This window comes from Cherax quadricarinatus, chromosome 6 (genome assembly GCF_038502225.1).
Source record: "Cherax quadricarinatus isolate ZL_2023a chromosome 6, ASM3850222v1, whole genome shotgun sequence".
Classification (NCBI taxonomy): domain Eukaryota; kingdom Metazoa; phylum Arthropoda; class Malacostraca; order Decapoda; family Parastacidae; genus Cherax; species Cherax quadricarinatus.
The window spans coordinates 20599417-20621909 of record NC_091297.1 but is presented as its reverse complement, the minus strand read 5'-3'; the positions used below and the strand labels follow the sequence as shown (position 1 = coordinate 20621909).

The 22493-nt window shown below is 39.1% G+C and overlaps 1 protein-coding gene across 4 annotated transcripts in view; it reads left to right on the top strand.

Annotated features, from left to right (window-relative positions):
* LOC128692541 (transmembrane protein 8B) overlaps positions 1 to 22493 on the top strand; it is a 296349-nt gene that overhangs the window by 129991 nt on the left and 143865 nt on the right. For all 4 annotated transcript variants that reach the window (XM_070080854.1, XM_070080860.1, XM_070080865.1 and 1 more), the window contains 3 exons: positions 863 to 1055; positions 3531 to 3742; positions 4124 to 4272. In XM_070080854.1, the coding sequence (XP_069936955.1) occupies positions 863 to 1055; positions 3531 to 3742; positions 4124 to 4272 (554 nt within the window). The remainder of the gene's footprint in view (positions 1 to 862; positions 1056 to 3530; positions 3743 to 4123; positions 4273 to 22493) is intronic.

Below are 22493 nucleotides of genomic sequence, written 5' to 3'. Positions count from 1 at the left end.
CGACATTTTAGTCGCCTCTTACAACACGTATGGCTTACGGAGGAAGAATTCTGTTCCACTTTCCCATGGAGATAAGAGGAAATAAACAAGAACTAGAAAGAAAATAGAAGAAAACCGAGAGGGGTGTGTATATATATGCTTGTACATGTATGTGTAGTGTGACCCAAGTGTAAGTAGAAGTAGCAAGACATACCTGAAATCTTGCATGTTTATGAGACAGAAAAAAGGACACCAGCAATCCTACCATCATGTAAAACAATTACAGGCTTTCGTTTTACACTCACTCGGCAGAACAGTAGTACCTCCCTGGGTGGTTGCTGTCTACCAACCTACTACCTAGGCTCAGCATGTATACAATGATAAATATCCCTTGGTGTTTAGGCACCATCTAGGGCAGCATCTCAGACACTACTCCAGTTTCAAGCTGTGGTCTCTTGTTTTACTAGTTTTTAACATAACAGTCCATCAAAGCAAGGTGACCCAAAGAAGAAAACACATTCACCAGAATTTACTCAGTCACTGTCTTTCCAGAAGTGTGCTGACATCACAGATTACTCCTCCAACTACAACATCCCCACTACTCTTTCAGAATGCAGGCATTACCCTTCTCTCCTTCAGGACTCAAGCCTGCCTAACCAGTTTTCCTGAATCCCTTCATTAAAGTTATCCTGCTCACAGTCCAACAGGTTATTCCCCTAAGCTCTAGAGCCAGCCTCTTTGCATACCTCTGCACTTTCTCCAGTTTCTTAACATGCTTTTTTCAGATATGGATTCCATTCTGGTGTGTGTATCTAGATATGGGATTGTATAGGTGTGAGAGATTGTAAGAAGATGGTCTTCATGGTTATTGCTTTCATTGCAGACACAATCTAGTGAAAAAGACGTTCGGAGGAAACTTTGTATTTGAATATGACTTGCCACCGGATGAGAATGGTTCTGTACCTCTTCTCTTAAATATCACCAGTGCTTCTCCAACGCTACTTGCATTTCATCTTGAACCAATTATAGACATTGGAGGAACACTTTCTGTTGAGCTGGCCATCTCTCCATATATGGTAAGTTATTATAACTTTAAAATGTGTTCCCACCTAGTTTGCTTCATGTAAGTAAGTAAGTAAGTAAATTTATTCAGGTATACACAATACAGTTACATAGAATTATCATACATAGCAGCATATGTGTAGAGAACCTAGGATAACCCAAAAAAGTCAGACAGAGTGACTTATTTCCATTGGGGTCCTTTTACCTTATTATTATAATATAAAGGTTATAATATTTTCTTATTATTCTATAATGAAGATAACATCTTATTATCATACTAAAAAGACTATCTACTACACGAGGGTCATTAAGACTATCTACAATACGAGGGTCATTAAGACTATCTACTACCCGAGGGTCATTACGACTATCTACAATACGAGGGTCATTACTAGGGATAAGGTAAAATTTACACGTATTTTAGCTAAAAAATAGAAAATCATTCCCCTCCCTTTCTGTTGCTTCATTCATCAGACACTTTTTGGCAGTCTTCTTGAACTGGTTCAAGCTATGACTGGCCTTGACATTTGTGGGTAGTCTGTATACAGCAGTTATGGAAATATTTTATGGGTAGCAGCAACACTGGAAGCTTGTTAAACATTTTTCTAGTCTGGCAGGATTGATAGGTCTTTTCATTCTCTCTCGCAAATGTGCAGGATGAAAGATAACACTTACAGATTGCTTTTTATATTCACATTATGTTTATCTATACCTTCCTGTATTGCCTATAGTTCTTATTCCTATAATATCTTCTTGGAGGCCTTGTGTGAGTGATCAAATGGGCCATTCCTAGAACCATTAAGACATGCAATAAGCCATTATAGAACACCTGTACACATTAGAAGTGTAATGCATGTTTGCTGTTCCTCACTCTTGTTCATCTCAACTATGATTCATAAATATTTGTCCTCTATTAATTGACATTTTATTTAATTTATTTTTGTCTAGCCAGTTTGACTTCTTTTAAGTGCTAAAAACTGTTGTAATCCTCATTACCTACACAGGAGAAAGTTTAATTAATTATGAGGGGTCATTTGAATTGCTTCTGTTCACTTCTGGCAAGGTGGCCATTGAATTACAAGATGGCTATTGAATCAGTGAGGATGAATATGTTTCCTTCTTTTTTTTTGGGGAGGGCGGGCATCATACTAGTTTGGTGGGAGGCTGCCGGCAGGTTAAAAAACATGTGCTTTTATTTGAAACTTTATATTAGCAACTTCATTTGAGAACACAAAGAGAATGGCATTAACCCTTTCAGGGTCTGTCCCGTAGATCTACGGCTTTACATTCAGGGTTCAAACCGTAGATCTACGCCATGAGCTCAGCTCACTCTGATAAACTGTGAGTGGTAAATTTGGGCCTAGATATGAGAGAATACATCTACGTGGTATGTGTGCACCACCTAAAACAAATCCTGCAGCACACAGTGTATAATGAGAGAAAAAAAACTGAGACCGTGATTTTCGATTAAAACAGCGATTTTGCAGTGTTTTTTGTATGTCTTTTATAGTTGTATTTGAGATTTCTTGGTCTCATTTGATAGAATGGAAGATATATTACAGAAGTAGAGATGATTTTGATTGGTTTTAGTAGTGGAAATGGCATGAAACTGAGCTCAAAGTAGTGGAAATGTTAAATTTTTGTCGATGTTCAAAAGTAAACAAATGACCTCACACGTCTAATACACGCCAGCTGGTGGGTCTAATATGCATTCACAGATGTGATGCTGATATTTATACAATTATTACAATATTGCATAACAGTAAATGTTCTATTTTTTGGTTTGAATAAAAATTCATTATGTGAATAAAAAATCAAAATGGAATTCATTTGTAAAGCCTGAAAACATAACTAATGAGCAAAGGAAATGTTAGTTTAGTGCCAGGAATGCCTGCATTGTTTATTCTGGACCCTATTTTGAAACTGGAATATTTTGAACTTTGTGTTAAATTGGCCAAATTACCAATTTCCGATCACTTTATTTTGTAGTTGAAACAGTTGACTTGGCAATTTCTTGTGCTCAATCGATAGAATAGAAGTGATACTAGTGAAATAGCTAAGAATTTGGTTGACTGGAATAATGTAATTGGCCTAAAATCGGAGTCCAAGTCGGCAAAATCGCCAATTCGTAAATATCGCTGACACATCAAAATTCGCAGGAGCATAATTTTGTCAGTTTTCCATCAAATTTCGTACTTTTTGTTTTATTACCTTCAGAAAAAGATTCTCTACCATTTCATAAGAAAAAATAACAAAATTTTTTTTTTTAAATTCTTGGACACTGGTGCACCCTTTGAAATTTGGCCTCTGGACCCTGAAAGGGTTAAATGAATAATCTGCATTACGTATATGGCAAATATACAAAAGAAACATATTTTTGTTATGTAATTATTGATTTTTATCAAATTAAAACTAAATCAGGTTATTTTGTTTCACATTATGCTAATTCACTTTATAAAGCTTAGCTAACAAGTACATACGCTTTACAGAATGTAAGTAAGCACAATTTTAGCGTGGCAGGCTGTGTGGCTCTTGGATTACGTGAAGAACCAGATGCTAGTGGTCAGTGTTCTCGAGGTCACAGTCTACTGGTGAACACCTCCACTCAGAATGATGCAGTAACAGTACTCTTAATACCATTCCCTGAGCCTGGTTCATGGTACCTCACTCTCACACCAACTTGTTATCTTATTAATGCCAGGTTTGTGTCATTCCATTTGTTCAGCAGTAATCATAGTAAATAAAACATAATTGGTACCATTCCTAAGTTGTTTATTTTATGTTTTTTCTTTCTTTCTGTACTGTTTTAAAAAAAATATCTTAATTCTGAGCCTTCATATTACCAAACATGGTATCCTTTACAATGTCCAAGTCTGCCTGTGGACTGATATAGTGGAGTTAGATATCAAACTAGGAATCAGTCTTGTTTTCATGCAGCCAAAGTATAAGCAGAAGGCAATTACCATGTAGTACAAAGATTCTTCATTCCATTATTTTTCAGCAAATGGTTTATGAACCATTTATATAATTATCTGAAAGTAGTGTGTTAAAATTTACATGTATATTTCTTTTACATTTCCAGTGAAGTAGTGGAGTGTAGTGTGAATGAAGTTACTGTGGTCTTTAGTGTAACCTCAGCATCGTGTCTTCAGGGAAAGTGTGGTAGATATGGCTCTTGTGTCCAGTATATATCTGGTGGCTTTATTTTCTCAACATGTGTTTGTGATGCAGGTGGGTATGTTTTAAAACATATATCATTACAATTGTTCTTCAAAAGTTCAAGCTGAAGTGTTTGTTATACCACTTGCACTAGTGTTCAGACTTACTCTTGTCATCTTAAATGCAATTGACATTATCATTACTAAATAATTTAAACTCCACAAGAGAGTCAGTATTCACCTGTGGATTTTCTTTCTTATCGTACAATTGTATACATGATGAAGCTGATGAGTTGGCAAGGATGTATTCCCTCAGAAGAAGTAGGTTATAATTTTAGGCTCCCCACTAGTATCCTGAAGACAATAATATCCAGAGAATTTCAGCTGAACTGAATAAGCCTGTGACAGACCACTATTAACACCAGTCAGTCCATGTCATGTACCATCATGACTGACTTGATATGCTTATGGTCACACTCCATGTGTTGCAAAAGGTAGTAAAATGCCTAGGGTTTTATGATGAAGAACGTAGCATTACCCTCGCCCTTTCAGTGAATTTCCTTCTCCAAGTCACTCCAGGGAGTCCATGACTTCCATTACCTCCTTGTTAACATTGCTCTCTGGGAAAATCATAGTCTGTATTCTGCCCTATAAGTAGCTTTGATGGATGGTTCATTTCTCTCTGCAGTCTGGCATATGTCCTTGAGAAAATTATGCCTGAGCATTAATCCAGCTTTCGTCTCCAATGCCGATTCGTGATTGTTTCATAGCAGTTCCAGCTCTTCATCTCCTTGGTATGCATTTACTTTAGCAGGAATTGTCCCAAAGTAGGGTCTTAAAACTTTTGGAATGTATCAGCTTCCTTGACCTTGATAGCCTGGATTGCACTAAAGCTCATATTGGCACCCAAGTGACAAGTAAGTCCTCTACTACTTGGGGCATCAATAAGGGTTTTTCTGGGGTAAGTTATTTGTATCTCAGTTATGCTCTGCTTCAGGTTTAGGCCTTTTTTTTTTTTAGAAGTTTATCAGGATTATTTTCTCGATCTTGAAAATACCCCTTCTAGGATTTATTGCCATCTTTGGGACTCTTCCCAGGTCGTCATCAAGGCTCCTTCAGTGGTAAAGCCTTGTTAATTCAACTCAAATTGTGCTTCAGACTCTACCTGATGATTCTTTGATGTTACTCTTTTGGATCTTAGGTATGTGTCCCTGAGTCTAGCTGCTCTTGTGGGATATACACTTACAAGCTCTTTAATTCCTGGGGGCTAATTCCTAGAGAATCAACACAGCTCCTTCTCATGTAAGGCCTTCAGTTTGTTGTGTTCATTGCCAGGACCTGGGTGGGTGTTCCTCATGGTTACCCCTAATATTTTGGGAGATTATCCCCCCATTATCATAATTGATCAAATCTGGGGACATGAATGCTGGGTTTTGGGAAGGCTCACAGTTATCCTCAACATTTTGGCATGGTACATCCTCCTAGTGAAAATGCAATGCAGTCTTTGTATTCTGGGGATGGCAAAACATTCCTTTCCTGGAGACACTTCAATTATGGAAAAGTTCCATGAAAGTACAGTACTCTAAATCCCCAAAGCAGGGTAAGACAGTGTGTGTGTGTGTGTGTGTAGCAGTGAATGCATCAGCCATCATATATCCCTTATGGCTGTGTAGGCACCAACAAATACTGCTGTGAAGTTCTTCTTATATCATCAAAATATTTTGTTTCAGAGATCATATCTCTATAAATATTGCTTTAATCTGGGTATTGGAAACCCATTGACCACATTTTCAAAATATCTGTACTGTAATTGGTTTTTAAGTATGGGTTTTTGTGCGAGGCCATGAACCATCCCATAGGAGGATAATGGTTATATTTTTTAAGTATCTCTCTGTAGCTGCTCTTAGTTTCAATTACATGAGAATGGAGAAGCAGAGAAAACAGCTTCAGGGGTGTCAGTGTATTAGTACCATTTTCATAAATATTCTTTGGCTTGGTTAACTATTCAGTTTGTTTTTTGTCTTTAAATATTGCTCTACCCAAATTAATTTGGCATAGTAGGTTGGTAGACAGCAACCGCCCAGGGAGGTACTACTGTCCTGCCAAGTGAGTGTGAAACAAAAGCCTGTAATTGTTTTACATGATGGTAGGATTGCTGGTGTCTTTTGTCTTTCTCATAAATATGCAAGATTACAGGTACGTCTTGCTACTTCTACTTACATTTAGGTCACACTACACATACATGTACATGTTTATTTATACACACTAATCTGAGTTTTCTTCGATTTTATCTTAATAGTTCTTGGTCTTATTTCTTTTCCTTTTATATCCATGGGGAAGTGGAATAAGAATCTTTCCTCCGTAAGCCATGCGTGTTGTAAAACTCTAACTAAAATGCCGGGAACAATGGGCTGGTAACCCCTTTTCCTGTAATAATAACTAAAAAGAATAAGAAGAAAATTGCAAAGGTTAGTGGATGAGTTTGGGAGTGTGTGTAAAGGTAGAAAGTTGAAAGTGAACATAGAAAAGAGTAAGGTGATGAGGGTATCAAATGATTTAGATAAAGAAAAATTGGATATCAAATTGGGGAGGAGGAGTATGGAAGTGAATGTTTTTAGATACTTGGGAGTTGACGTGTCGGCGGATGGATTTATGAAGGATGAAGTTAATCATAGAATTGATGATGGGAAAAAAGGTGAGTGGTGCGTTGAGGTATATGTGGAAACAAAAAACGTTATCTATGGAGGCAAAGAAGGAAATGTATGAAAGTATAGTAGTACCAACACTCTTATATGGGTGTGAAGCTTGGGTTGTGAATGCAGCATTGAGGAGGCAATTGAAGGTAGTGGAGATGTCCTGTCTAAGGGCAATGTGTGGTGTAAATATTATGCAGAAAATTCAGAGTGTGGAAATTAGGAGAAGGTGTGGAGTTAATAAAAGTATTAGTCAGAGGGCTGAAGAGGGGTTGTTGAGGTGGTTTGGTCATTTAGAGAGAATAGATCAAAGTAGAATGGCATGGAGAGCGTTTAAATCTGTAGGGGAAGGAAGGCGGGGTAGGGGTCGTCCTCGAAAAGGTTGGAAGGAAGGGGTAAGGGAGGTATTGTGGACGAGGGGCTTGGACTTCCAGTAGGTGTGCGTGAGTGTGTTCGATAGGAGTGAATGGAGATGAATGGTATTTGGGACCTGACGATCTGTTGGAGTGTGAGCAGGGTAATATTTAGTGAAGGGATTCAGGGAAACCGGTTATTTTTATATAGCCAGACTTGAGTCCTGGAAATGGGAAGTACAATGCCTGCACTTTAAAGGAGGGGTTCAGGATATTAGCAGTTGGGAGGGATATGTTGTGTATCTTTATACGTATATGCTTCTAAACTGTTGTATTCTGAGCACCTCTGCAAAAGCAGTGATAATGTGTGAGTGTGGTGAAAGTGTTGAATGATGATGAAAGTATTTTCTTTTTGGGGATTTTCTTTCTTTTTTGGGTCACCCTGCCTCGGTGGGAGACGACCAACTTGTTGAAAAAAAAAAAAAACATTTAAAATATGCAATATCTTTGAAATACTTGAAATTTTGAAAAGTTTCCAGACATAATAGAGAGATGTGCTTACGGAGAATGTAAACAAACCAGGTGGGGCATGCCGTATAAGAAAGACGGGTTGCTGTATAGCGAGTTTTTGCCTTAATTTGAAATTGCTGTATTAGTGGAATGCCGTAAGACGAAACGTTGTAAAGTGGGGCCCTACTGTATTCAGTGTTCCATGGCTATGTGACCTGGCACTATGTGGAAGTCTGTGCTAGATTGAGCTTCACACTATACTGGAAGGCATGGACTGGAGAATATGTTATCTTTTTGTGATTATGCAAGGATAATTGCTTGAGCTCTGTGGCAGATGTTGCAGGTGTATGGAATACGTAGTAAGTTATTAAATGCTGTAAAGAGTTTTTATGAGGATAGTGAGGCTCAGGTTAGGGTGTGCAGGAGAGAGGGAGATTACCTCCCAGTAAATGTAGGTCTTAGACAGGGATGTCTAATGTCACCATGGTTGTTTAATATATTTATAGATGGGGTTGTACAAGAAGTAAATGCTAGGGTGTTGGGGAGAGGGGTGGGATTAAATTATGGGGAATCAAATACAAAATAGGAGTTGACACAGTTACTTTTTGCTGATGATACTGTGCTTTTGGAGGATTCTAAAGAAAAGTTGCATAAGTTAATTGATGAGTTTGGGAGGGTGTGTAAAGGTAGAAAGTTGAAAGTGAACATAGATAAGAGTAAGGTAATAAGGGTATCAAATGATTTAGATAAAGAAAAATTGGATATCTCATTGGAGGGAGGGAGTATGGAAGAAGTGAATGTTTTCAGATATTTGGGTTTATGAAGGATGAGGTTAACCATAGAATTGAAAGAAAAAAGATGAGTGGTGTGTTGAGGTATCTGTGCAGACAACGTTATCCATGGAAGCAAAGAAAGGAATGTACAAGAGTATAGTGGTACCAACACTCTATATGGGCGTGAGTCATGGGTTGTAAATGCTGCAGCGAGGAGGCAGCTGGAAGCAGTGATGTCCTGTCTAAGGGCAATGTGTGGTGCAGAAAATTTGTAGTGTGGAAATTGGGAGGAGGTGTGGAGTTACTAAAAGTATTAGTCAGAGGGCTGAAAAGGGGCTGTTGAGATGGTTTGGTCATTTAGAGAGAATGGAACAAAGTAGAATGACTTGGAGAGCATGTAAATCAGTAGGGAAGGAAGGCAAGGTAGGGGTCAGCCCCAAAAAAGTTGGAGGGAGGGGGTAAAGGAGGTTTTGTGGGCGAGGGGCTTGGACTTCCCACAAGCATGCATGAGCGTGTTAGATAGGAGTGAATGGAGATGAATGGTTTTTGGGGCCTGATGAGCTGTTGGAGTGTGAGCAGGGTAATATTTTGTGGAGGGATTCAGGGAAACTGGATAGCTGGACTTGAGTCCTGGAAATGGGCAGTACAATGCCTGCACTTTAAAGGAAGGGGTTTAGGATATTGGCAGTTTGGAGGGACATCTGAACTGTTGTATGAAAATGAAAATGTTTATTTCCTTGCAAAGCTTACAGTATGTGGTTTACATGTTATAAAATATTAATTACAAAAAATGCTGCTAGCATGTCTAGGCATTTCGGGCAGACTGTTCCTAATTCTTACTTTTTACTGACACAAGTTATGGAGCAGTACATTTTAACATACATTATTGCATAATGATATAAAAGTTAGGTAACTGAAGTGATTAATTAGATTTATAATAGTGAGGTAGTAGAAAACATATAACAATATTACAATTAATAAATTTAGTAATGGGAATGGTTTTGTCTTGGCACGATACACTGTTTCTATTAAAGCTCCTATATTGGGAGAGTATCTTAGACAAACTTAGGACTAATTTAAGATTTATTAGGCAAGCTGTATTAGGAATTTCATGTTTACAGTCATTTGGGTGAGTGTAAGTGTAAATTAGGGGGTATTGCATATAGCGAGAGTTAGTCTATTTTGTTTTGGATGTGTTCATGATGCAAAAAAGAGAATTAGGTGGTTTTCATTTAGTTAGCTGATGATTGGGTGTGTCAGGGAAATAAGATTTTTTTAATGGTAGCTTTGAAAATGGTGGTTGAGTCTGTGTTTCTAGAGTTTTCAGGCAGGGAGTTCCAGATTTTAGGTCCTTTTATGTACATCAAATTTTTGTAGAGATTTAACTGGACATGAGGAATGTCATAGAGATTTTTGCTTCTGGTAATGTGTCCTGTTGCAACTATCAAGAAAGTGTTTTAGTGTAGGGTTAACATTAGAATTTATGGTTCTGTAAATGTAGGTTGTACAGTAGTAGGTGTGAATGTTCTGTACAGTAAGTATAGGTCTTTGAAGAGTGGGGGGGGGGTGTTGTTTAGTATTGGATTATGTGATAATTCTTACTGCAGCTTTTTGTTGGGTTATTATTAGCTTTAGGTGTGTTGCTGCTGTTGATCCCCAGGCACAAATAGCATAGGTGAGGTAGGGATAGATGAGTGAATAGTATAGTGAGAGTGGGGCTGATTGTGGTACGTAGTAATGTATCTTGGAGAGGATCCCAACTGTTTTGAATACTTATTTTGTTATTTATTGGATATGGGCGTTGAATTTCAGGTTGCTATCAAGGTGCAGACCCAGGAATTTGTCCTCATTATGTTTACCAATTAGAGTGTTATCAATTGTTATGTTCCTGGGCAACACCTATTCTGTTCCAAAATATAATGTAGGTTTTGTCAATATTGAGTGTAAGTTTATTAGCAGTCATCCAGGTCGATATTTTTACAAGCTCTTCGTTAACAGTAGTGTTGAGTAAGGCAAGATCAGGGTGGGAGATGACGTAAGTCGTGTCGTCAGCAAAGAGAATAGGTTAAGGTGTTGTGATACATTAGGAAGATCATTTATGTATAAGAGGAAGAGCAGGGGACCAAGGACACTTCCCTATGGTACTCCAGTATCCAGTGATCTTATTGATGAGGATGTGTCCTTATTAGAGACATATTGATGCCTGTTAGTAACGTAAGATTTGCAACATGCAAGTGCGTGGCCTCTTATACCATAATGATCAAGTTTGTGAAGTAGGATGCTGTGGTCTACTGTGTCAAAAGCTTTCCTTAGGTTGATAAAGAGTCTTAATGGATATTCATTTTTTTCAAGTGCTGTGAAGGGCAGGTATAGCATTTTTACAATTGCATTGTTTGTGCTTTTGCTTTTGCTGAAGCCAAATTGACAGGTGTTGAGGATGCCTTGAGCTGTTATAAAGGAATATAATCTCTTGTGCATGAGTTTCTCGAAGATTTTGGATAGCAATGATAAGTTTGATATTGGCTTGTAGTTGTTTACATTTGTGGGGTCACCACCTTTGTATATTGGTGTAACTCTTGCTATTTTGAGTAGTGTCAGGAAAGTGCTGGTTTCTAGTGATTTGTTAAAGAGTAATGAAATAACAGGTGAAAGAACATGAGCCGCTCGTTTATACAATAATGGCTGAACTTGAGCCCGATTTCCTGTTTTATTTTTAGGTGACTTAATAATCATGGTGATTTTTGTTGGCTCGATTGGTGCAAGATAGAAGAAGGTTGGGAAATTCCCATCTAAGTAATCACTTGCTTGGGCACTGGTACCTGGGATTTTACTGGCGAGATTTCATCCTATGGTTGAGAAAATCATTTACAGTGGAACCCTGAGTTTCAAACTTTCTTCTTTCCAGAAGGCTATTCGAGTGCCGTTACCGAAAGAATTTATTCCCATAAGGAATAATGTAAATTAGATTAGTCCGTTTCATACCCCCAAAAATACACTTACAAAAGCACTTACAATAATACACTTACATAATTGGTCGAGTTGGAACCAGTTCGAAACTTGGGGTTCCACTTTATCTTGTTAACTGTATCAATAGGCTGTAGTTGTGTTTCATTTGGTATAGTTAGGACAATATCATTGGGTTTTTTTTTCGATTTGTGAGTGCCCAGAATCTGAGAGAGTGTCTTCCAGGTCTTTTTATATTCCCTCTTGTCTCAGTGAATCTATTGGAGTAGTACAATTGCTTAACCTTTCTTATTAGTTTGGTGAGGACTGATGCATAGTGTTTAATAATATCTTTGTTTATTAAGCCCTGTCTATATTGCTTTTCATATTGATGTTTCTTATCAATGAACCTTAGTATGCTGTTAGTCATGGGCAACCTAGCTGTTTATTTGTAATCTGTTTCATTTTTATGGGACAGTGTTATATAGTCTAAGTAATTTGTTAAAATATATGTCTATCCAGTCATTGATATCATTGGCATTGAAGAATTCTGTAGGCCAGTAAACCATACCTAGCTCTGTTGTGAAGTTACTTACTGAAGCCTTCTTGTGGAGTCTAAAAGAGACCTTGTTGTATTCCACTGGTTGTTAACTAATGTTTGTTAACCCTTTGACTGTTTCAGGCCCCTCTCTGAAACTGTCATTCTATGTCGCCAAATATTAAAAAAAAAAAAATTATTTTTTCTTATGAAAATGTTAAGATTATTTTTCTGAGTGTTTTAGTCCAAAAAAAAATTTTTGCCATCAGTACTTACCGAGATATAGAGCCGTGAAGTTTGCAGAAAATGAGCCGCGTATGGCAACAGCGGCGACTGCTGCTCACCCAGTAAACTTTAGTTTACTTGTAATTGAAGGTTTTTTGTTTTTTTCACTATTTTATTTTTTCACATAACTTATGTGGCCTATGAGACCAAAGTAAGGTGCAATGTATATATATACACTCGTTGTATACAACACAATAAGCACACAAACATAATTATCAATATATTGTTTACAAAACTTGTTTACAAAAACAAACAATCATCCTCCTCCTCGACCTTCTCCTCCTCCTTCTCCTTCTCCTCCTCCTTCTCCTTCTCCTCCTCCTTCTCCTCCTCCTCCTTCTCCTCCTCCTCCTCCTCCTCCTCCTCCTCCTCCTTCTCCTTCTCCTCCTTCTCCTTCTCCTCCTTCTCCTTCTCCTCCTTCTTCTCCTCCTCCTCCTTCTCCTCCTCCTTCTCCTCCTCCTTCTCCTCCTTCTCCTTCTCCTCCTCCTTCTCCTCCTCCTTCTCCTCCTCCTTCTCCTCCTCCTTCTCCTCCTCCTTCTCCTCCTTCTCCTTCTCCTCCTCCTTCTCCTCCTCCTTCTCCTCCTCCTTCTCCTCCTCCTTCTCCTCCTCCTTCTCCTCCTCCTTCTCCTCCTCCTTCTCCTCCTCCTTCTCCTCCTCCTTCTCCTCCTCCTTCTCCTCCTCCTTCTCCTCCTCCTTCTCCTTCTCCTTCTCCTCCTCCTTCTCCTCCTCCTTCTCCTCCTCCTTCTCCTCCTCCTTCTCCTCCTCCTTCTCCTCCTCCTTCTCCTCCTCCTTCTCCTCCTCCTCCTTCTCCTCCTCCTTCTCCTTCTCCTCCTCCTTCTCCTTCTCCTCCTCCTTCTCCTCCTCCTCCTTCTCCTCCTCCTCCTCCTCCTCCTCCTCCTCCTCCTCCTCCTTCTCCTTCTCCTCCTTCTCCTTCTCCTCCTTCTTCTCCTCCTCCTCCTTCTCCTCCTCCTCCTTCTCCTCCTCCTTCTCCTCCTTCTCCTTCTCCTCCTCCTTCTCCTCCTCCTTCTCCTCCTCCTCCTCCTCCTCCTTCTCCTCCTCCTTCTCCTCCTCCTTCTCCTCCTCCTCCTTCTCCTCCTCCTCCTCCTCCTCCTCCTCCTCCTCCTCCTCCTCCTCCTCCTCCTCCTCCTCCTCCTCCTCCTCCTCCTCCTCCTCCTCCTCCTCCTCCTCCTTCTCCTTCTCCTTGTCTTGTGTGGGAGTGTGTGGCTTATAATTGTTTTGAGTCAGAAGTCGGCAGCTGTCAAAGTGACATATTGTCTCATTAGTCACTCCCCCTACCGCCTGTCAAAACAATGGGGTCGGATGCTGCTTCCCCTCCTCCATTCTATCTAATTATCTTTCTCCCTCATTCTATATCTTTCAATCTATCTCTCTCTCTATCTGTCTGCCTATCTCTGTCTCACAGGTACACATAAATACAAGTATACATAGTGTAAATTACCTAGGATAACCCAAGAAATCCAGACAAAGTGCTATACTCTGCTTGAAGATGTGAGTAAACGTGATGACACAGTCTTGTGGCTCTCTCTGAGACAGAGAGCTAGATGGACAGACAGGGAGCTTGACAGACAGACAAATAGACAGACAGAAATGTTTGTGTACCAGCAAAAACAAAGGGAGGGTGATGGTCATGTAATGTTACCCTCCTTTAGGCTCATCAAAGTCAGCTCTTATCAGATGTTATCTCCCCTTATCTTGTCACTGTCATGGGGTGGACTTTTTTTTTCTTGCTTCAAGGGAACAATATTATTACATCATCTTCTTCCTCCTCCTCCTCCTCCTCCTCCTCTTCTCCTCCTCCTCCTCCTCCTCCTCCTCCTCCTCTTCCTTCCCTCCTCCTCTTCCTTCCCTCCTCCTCCTCCTCCTCCTCCTCTTCCTCCCCTCCTCCCCCTCCTCCTCCTCCATTGCTTTTGGTCTCAAACTCCTCCTAATCATGAAATTGATCTTCACTGACACTTCCATCTGTGTTAGAGCATCACTTGGGAAGAGAAGAGTCCCAGATTTGCTGGGGAATCACATATTTCTTACCCCTAGACATGCTGAAAAAGGACAACTGAAATGGCATTCCCACAATGCACCACTGGCTCCCCGATTTTTTTTATATGGTGCACACTGACCATGGAGACCCATTCTCTCACATGTGGGCCTACCAGCTTTCTCCTGCTTGATTTGAAGCTGCTAGAATTTATGCGTATAAATACGTCAGAAACATTGGCTCGTAAGACGTATTTATACGTCGGAAACAGTCAAAGGGTTAAGTGGAAGGTGGGGTAGTGGTCAGTAGTACTGTCTGTGATTACCCCCAATTTAAGGGGAGCTAGTATATTAGTCCATATATGGTCAATTATGGTTGCACTTGTCTCGGTTAGCCTGGTTGATTTTGTTATAGCTGGTATGAGTAGTATGTTGTTCATATTGTTGATGAAATCAGTTACTGGCCAAGGTAAATGTTGAAGTCTCCGGCTAATAGAAGGTGGTGCTTATTCATTTGGTAGCTTGTTTTTAGTGTCTTTAATTTATTACTAAAATTTGGGATGTTTGTATGAGGCATCCAGTAAATGGCACTGATTGTTATAGGAGTTTTAAGTTTTTTTTACAGTAAAATTTGCAAGAATATATTCTCCATATTCATCACTATAGCAATTGGCATTACAACACAATAGTTCATTAGAGTAATAGATGTCTATACCACCCCCAACTTGGTATGGTCTGCAGTTGTGGATTGCTGTGTATCCTGGTAGTGAGTAGATATCTATTGTATCCTGTTTAAGCCAGGTTTCAGTGAGAATAACATAGAAGGAGGTTGTCATTAGAGAATCAAGAAGTGCCAGGAGGTCATCATGGTGTTTACTTAGGGACCTAATATTGTAATTGAGAACTTTAATATTTCTGGCATTACTTAGGACAGTGCTGGTTTGTGATGCTGTGTAATAGAGGCACTTACTTTCCATTAAGTTTTGATTGGGAGTTACCTTATATAGATTTAGATCTAGGTCAAGGTGATCATTCAGCATTTAGATTAAATGGTAATTATTTTTATTTTTTATAGTGTGTTGAGTTCTAATAATGATATCTGTAATACAGGCATCTCTGCAAAGACAGTGATTATGTATGTGTGATGGTGAAAATGTTGAATGATGATGAAAGTTTTTTCTCTCTTTTTGGGTTTTTCTTTTTTGGGTCACCATGCCTTGGTGGGAAACGGCCAATGTGTTTAAAAAAAAAAAATTGCTGACTATGTTGGGTCAACTTCATGTATGCAGTGGTTAGGGTTCTTCAACCTAGCAAAGAGTACTTTCAGCTTGTCATGTCGATCAAGTGCTGGGCTTGTTTTGACCTTCAAGAGATATTCTGCAATTGTATTTTGACTGGCAAGTTGTATAGCAGCTGAATCTGAAATTGTCATTAGCTATGGCAATTTCAGATTTCAGATCCTATCTGTGCAACTTGTATCCTGGGTTCCTGCATCTGCGGTGTCTTTCACCATGTTTAACCCTTTCAGGGTCCGTCCCGTAGATCTACGGCTTTATGGTGAGTGTCCAAACCGTAGATCTACGCCATGAGCTCAGCTCACTCTGATAAACTGTGAGTGGTACATTTGGGCCTAGATATGAGAGAATACATCTATGTGGTATGTGTGCACCACATAAAACAGATCCTGCAGCACACTGTGTATAATGAGAGAAAAAACTGAGATCATGATTTTTCGATTAAAACAGCGACTTTGCAGTGTTTTTTCGTATGTTTTTTATAGTTGTATTTGCGATTTCTTGGTCTCATTTGATAGAATGGAAGACATATTACAGAAATAGAGATGATTTTGATTGGTTTTAGCACTGGAAATGGCTTGAAACTGAGCTCAAAGTAGCAGAAATGTTAAATTTTTGCCGATATTCAAGAGTAAACAAACGACCTCACACATCTAATACACGTCAGCTGGTGGGTCTAATATACATTCACAAATATGGTGATGATATTTATACAATTATTACAGTATTGCATAACAGTAAATCTTCTATTTTTTGGTGTGAATAAAAATTCATTATGTGAATAAAAAATCAAAATGGAATTTATTTGTAAAGCCTCAAAATGTAACTAATGAACAGAGGAAATGTTAGTTTAGTTCCAGGAATACCTACATTGTTTATTCTGGAGCCTATTTTGAAATTAGAATATTTTGAACTTTGTGTTAAATTGGCCAAATTAACAATTTCCGATCACTTTATTTTGTAGTTGAAACAGTTGACTTGGCGATTTCTTGTGCTCAATCGATAGAATAGAAGTAATACTAGTGAAATAGCTAAGAATTTGGTTGATTGGAATAATGTAATTGGCCTAAAATGGGAGTCAAAGTCGGCAAAATCGCCGATTCGTAAATATTGCTGACACATCAAAATTCGCGAGAGCATAATTTCGTCAATTTTCCACCAAATTTCGTACTTTTTGTTTTATTACCTTCACAAAAAGATTCTCTACGATTTCATAAGAAAAAATAACAAATTTTTTTTTTTAAATTCTTGGACACTGGTGCGTGACTTCAGATTTTGGCCTTGGACCCTGAAAGGGTTAAAGTGCTGATTGTATAGTTTCTAGTGGCTTGTCAGAAGAGGAAATACGTGTTTCTGCCTCTCGACCTGATGTACCACTGAGACTACCACCTTCCTCAGCTGTTCTGTATTGGTTGTCAATTTGTGGTTCAGCCACAAGAAGTCTCTGGTCACTGAGAGTGGGAAGCAATAAAAGAAAGAATGGACATGAAAAGAGGCAAAGTGAGCAGTAAAGTGTGAAATAGTCCTTACTAGAGATAGATAGATAGATATAGATATAGATAGATATAGATAGATATAGATAGATATAGATAGATATAGATAGATACAGATAGATATACAGTAGACTGTTATTTAACCCGTAGATGGTCCAAACGTATATATATGTTCACTACATACTGCCCCAACTTTTTTGAGAAAAAAAATTGTTGTTTTTTAACCCTTTCAGGGTCCGTCCCGTAGATCTACGGCTTTACGTTCAGGGTCCAAACCGTAGATCTATGCCATGAGCTCAGCTCACTCTGATAAACTGTGAGTGGTACATTTGGGCCTAGATATGAGAGAATACATCTATGTGGTATGTGTGCACCACATAAAACAGATCCTGCAGCACACTGTGTATAATGAGAGGAAAAAAATGAAATCATGATTTTTCGATTAAAACAGCAACTTTGCAGTGTTTTTTCGTATGTTTTTTATAGTTGTATTTGCGATTTCTTGGTCTCATTTGATAGAATGGAAGACATATTACAGAAATAGAGATGATTTTGATTGGTTTTAGCATTGGAAATGGCTTGAAACTGAGCTCAAAGTAGCGGAAATGTTAAATTTTTGCCGATATTCAAGAGTAAACAAACGACCTCACACATCTAATACACGTCAGCTGGTGGGTCTAATATACATTCACAAATATGGTGATGATATTTATACAATTATTACAGTATTGCATAACAGTAAATCTTCTATTTTTTGGTGTGAATAAAAATTCATTATGTAAATAAAAAATCAAAATGGAATTTATTTGTAAAGCCTCAAAACATAACTAATGAACAGAGGAAATGTTAATTTAGTGCCAGGAATGCTTACATTGTTCATTCTGGACCCTATTTTGAAATTGGAATATTTTGAACTTTGTGTTAAATTGGCCAAATTAACAATTTCCGATCACTTTATTTTGTAGTTGAAGCAGTTGACTTGGCGATTTCTTGTGCTCAATCGATAGAATAGAAGTAATACTAGTGAAATAGCTAAGAATTTGGTTGATTGGAATAATGTAATTGGCCTAAAATGGGAGTCAAAGTCTGCAAAATCGCCTATTCGTAAATATCGCTGACACATCAAAATTCGCGAGAGCATAATTTCGTCAATTTTCCACCAAATTTCGTACTTTTTGTTTTATTACCTTCACAAAAAGATTCTCTACGATTTCATAAGAAAAAATAACAAATTTTTTTTTTTTAAATTCTTGGACACTGGTGCGTGACTCCAGATTTGGGCCTTGGACCCTGAAAGGGTTAATAGGAAAAAAGAGCATATGGTACCCAGGCATCCCCAATTATTTTAATATGGTGCACAGTGAGTGCTCACACCCATTCTCACATGTCTAGGCGACTCAGGCTTATAGTGGCAATGTTAAATGTAGGACACATAAAACGAATATATACGTTTGGGGCACTAGCGGTAAAAACGTATATATACACGTTTGGACCATTTACGGGTTAACACGGTAGTGACATTCCTGAAAACACCATGTTAGGTAAAGCCGTGTTAGATGAACTGAAGAACGTGTGGGGAAAAATAGGGTTACGTTCCTGAGAGCTCCAAAAGAGCCAAACAATTTTTTTTGGGCCTCCACATCTTACAAAAATAAAAGTGGATATGTAATTGTAGTTCATTGTTGTGATGCATTATGTTTTTTTACTGCTTAAGACTACATATGTAGCAGAAATAATAGTATTTCTTACCTTAAATTGTGGGTGCTGGTGTTTGGGGATGATCTTGCTCCAACTGAGCCCATGGAAGTCACCGAGATTATAAAGTCACTTAAAAATAACTCAGGGAATCTGTCTCATGTCCCACCATTATTGTACAAGAGAGCGGCCCATGTCCTCTCGCATGCTATCTCATTACTTTTTAACAAGTCACTAGAAACTAGCACCTTCCCGAAACTACTCAAGACGGCAAGGGTTACACCAATACATAAAGGTGGTGACCCTACAGATTTAAACAACTATAGGCCAATATCAAACTTACCATTGCTATCCGAAATCTTTGAGAAACTCGTGCACAGGAGACTACAGTGGACCCCCGCATAACGATATTAATCAAAGTTTATTCAAAGTTTATTCTCTATAAGGATTACAATGCTGAGTTTACAGAATTTGGTTATTGTGTGGTTTACATGTAGTAAAATAATAATTACAGAGTGTACCACTAGAACACCTAGCATGGCTAGGCATTTCAGGCAGACTTAAATTAAATCTTAAGTTTAAAATATTACAAAATTATGTGGTAAGTTGGTATTATGGCTAAGTGACTAAATACTAGTTTGTGAGTTTAGCAATGTGAATGCTTTTGTTTTGGCACTATTCATAGTTTCAGTAATGGAGTATCACAGGCCAACTTATGACTAGTTAAGATTCATTATTTTGAGATTGAGATTGATATTTCTGTTTATGGTCAAATGGGTGAGTGAGTGTAAGTGTTAACCACCAGGTGGTATTCGTGTAATTAGTTGACAGGGTGTATCAGGGAGATAAGATGTTTTCTGATGGTAGTTTTGAAGGTGATGAATGTGTCTGCAGTTTTAGAATTTTCAGGTAGGGTGTTCCAGATTTTAGGGCCTTTGACATACATTGAATTTTTGTAAAGGTTTAGTCGGACACGGGGAATGTCATAGAGATGTTTGTGTCTGGTGTTGTGCCTGTGGGTTCTGTCGCAACTATCAAGAAAGCGTTTTAGGTCAAGGTTAATATTGGAATTTAAGGTCCTGTAGATGTAGATTGCACAGTAGTAAGTGTGGATGTACTGAACAGGGAGTAAGTTTTGATCTATGAAGAGTGGGGGGGGGGGTGTTACCAGGGATGGGATTTAGTGATTATTCTTACTGCGGCTTTTTGTTGGGTTATTATTGGCTTTAGGTGTGTTGCTGCAGTTGAACCCCAAGCACAGATAGCATAGGTGAGGTATGGATATACGTATAAGTGAATGGTATAGTGTGAGAAGGGCAGTTTGCGGCACGTAGTATCGTATCTTGGAGAGGATCCCAACCGTTTTGGATACTTTTTTGGTTATGTGTTGGATATGGGTGCTGAAGTTCAGGTTGTTGTCGAGGTATAGGCCTAGGAATTTGCCCTCATTATGCCTGGCAATTAGAGTGTTGTCGATCTTAATGTTAATTTGCGCATCTCCTGCTCTGCTACCAAACATAATGTAGTAGGTTTTGTCAGTGTTAAGCGTAAGTTTATTGGCTGTCATCCAAGTCGATATTTTGATCAGCTCCTCATTAACAATGGTGTTGAGGGTGGCAAGATTAGGGTGAGAGATGACATAAGTCGTGTCGTCAGCAAAGAGAATGGGGTTCAGGTGTTGAGATACGTTTGGAAGATCATTGATGTATATGAGGAAGAGCAGGGGACCAAGGACACTTCCCTGCGGAACTCCAGTATCAAGTGGCTGTGTTGTTGATGCTGTGTCTTTAATGGTGACATACTGATACCTATTAGTTTGGTAAGATTTGAAATATGCAAGCGCATGGCCTCTTATACCATAATGGTCAAGTTTGTGGAGTAGGATGCCGTGGTCTACTGTGTCAAAAGCTTTTCTTAGGTCAATAAAAATTCCTAGTGGATATTCCTTATTTTCCAATGCTGTGTAAAGCAGATCTAGCATTTTTATGATTGCATCCTTAGTGCTTTTATTTTTCCTGAATCCAAATTGGCAGGGGTTGAGTATGTTTTGTGCCATTATAAATGAATATAGTCTCCTGTGCACGAGTTTCTCAAAGATTTTGGATAGCAATGGTAGGTTTGATATTGGCCTATAGTTGTTTAAATCTGTAGGGTCACCACTTTTATGTATTGGTGTAACCCTTGCCATCTTGAGTAGTTTCGGGAAGGTGCTAGTTTCTAGTGACTTGTTAAAAAGTAATGAGATAGCATGCGAGAGGACATGGGCCGCTCTCTTGTACAATAATGGTGGGACATGAGACAGATTCCCTGAGTTATTTTTAAGTGACTTTAGAATCTCGGTGACTTCCATAATCCGTTCCTGAGAGCTCATTGTTATGCGAAATTATCGTTATGCGAATGAATTTTCCCCATAAGAAATAATGGAAATCAAATTAATCTGTGCAAGACACCCAAAAGTATGAAAAAAAAAATTTACCACATGAAATATACGTTTTCCTACACACAAAGAGAAGGATACATGCACAATAGTAGAGTAGTACATGCACAATATATATTGTGCATGTACTACTCTACTAAATGAAGAATAAATGACACTTACCTTTATTGAAGATGCAGCAATGACTGATGAGACACTGTGTCCTGGGAGTGCCTTTTCCTCCTGAGTACTCTAGGTCCTGGTTGGCATTTTTTTCCAGAACAGCCTTATCACACTGTGTATGCCACTACAATTCTTAAATCTCTCAAACTAACCTTTGCTCCCTTTATATTCACCAATATGAGCACTAGTTCCAGGCATTTTTCCCTGTTCACTTGGGTGTTAGTCGACTGGTGTGGGTTGCATCCTCGGAGACAAGATTAAGGACCCCAATGTAAATAAGTTAGACAGTCTTTGATGATACTGACTTTTTTGGGTTATCCTGAGTGACTAACCCTCTGGGGTTAATTGTTTCTTGGTATTCTCAATAAGCCACACCAACAACGGTGCTACAGCAGCAGCAGCTGACAGTGCTACAGCAGCAGCAGCAGCAGCAGCAGCTGACAGTGCTACAGCAGCAGCAGCAGCAGCAGCAGCTGACAGTGCTACAGCAGCAGCAGACAGTGCTACAGCAGCAGCAGATGGTACTACAGCAGCAGCAGCAGCTGACGGTGGTACAGCAGCAGCAGAAGCAGCTGATGGTGCTACAGCAGCAGCAGCAGCTGACAGTGCTACAGCAGCAGCAGCTGTCAGTGCTACAGCAGCAGCTGACAGTGCTACAGCAGCAGCAGCAGCTGACAGTGCTACAGCAGCAGCAGCAGCTGACAGTGCTACAGCAGCAGCAGCATCAGCAGTTGACCATGGTACCACAGTATTTCGATAATATTTCTCACCCTTTTTACCACAGGGTTGGCACTAGAGGCTTTCTTGGGGCCCATGGTCACTTATTTTACAGATAAAATCACCAAAAACACTGTAATAATACGAAATGTTCCGATTGTATGCTTGGATGTTACCGCGGAGGCTGGCTGGTAAACAATGCCACCGGCGGAACATGTGAGGCTGGCTCAGGCCGCACATTAGACGCGTCTCAGACGAATAGTGTTGAGTGGGTTTTTTAGCGATATGCGAGGCAAAATCTTAGCGATAAAATGTATTGGTATGCGGATTTAACGTTATGTGATGCCAACGGTACGCGGGGGTCCACTGCATATTCGTTTATAACGGCACAAAACATACTCAACCCCT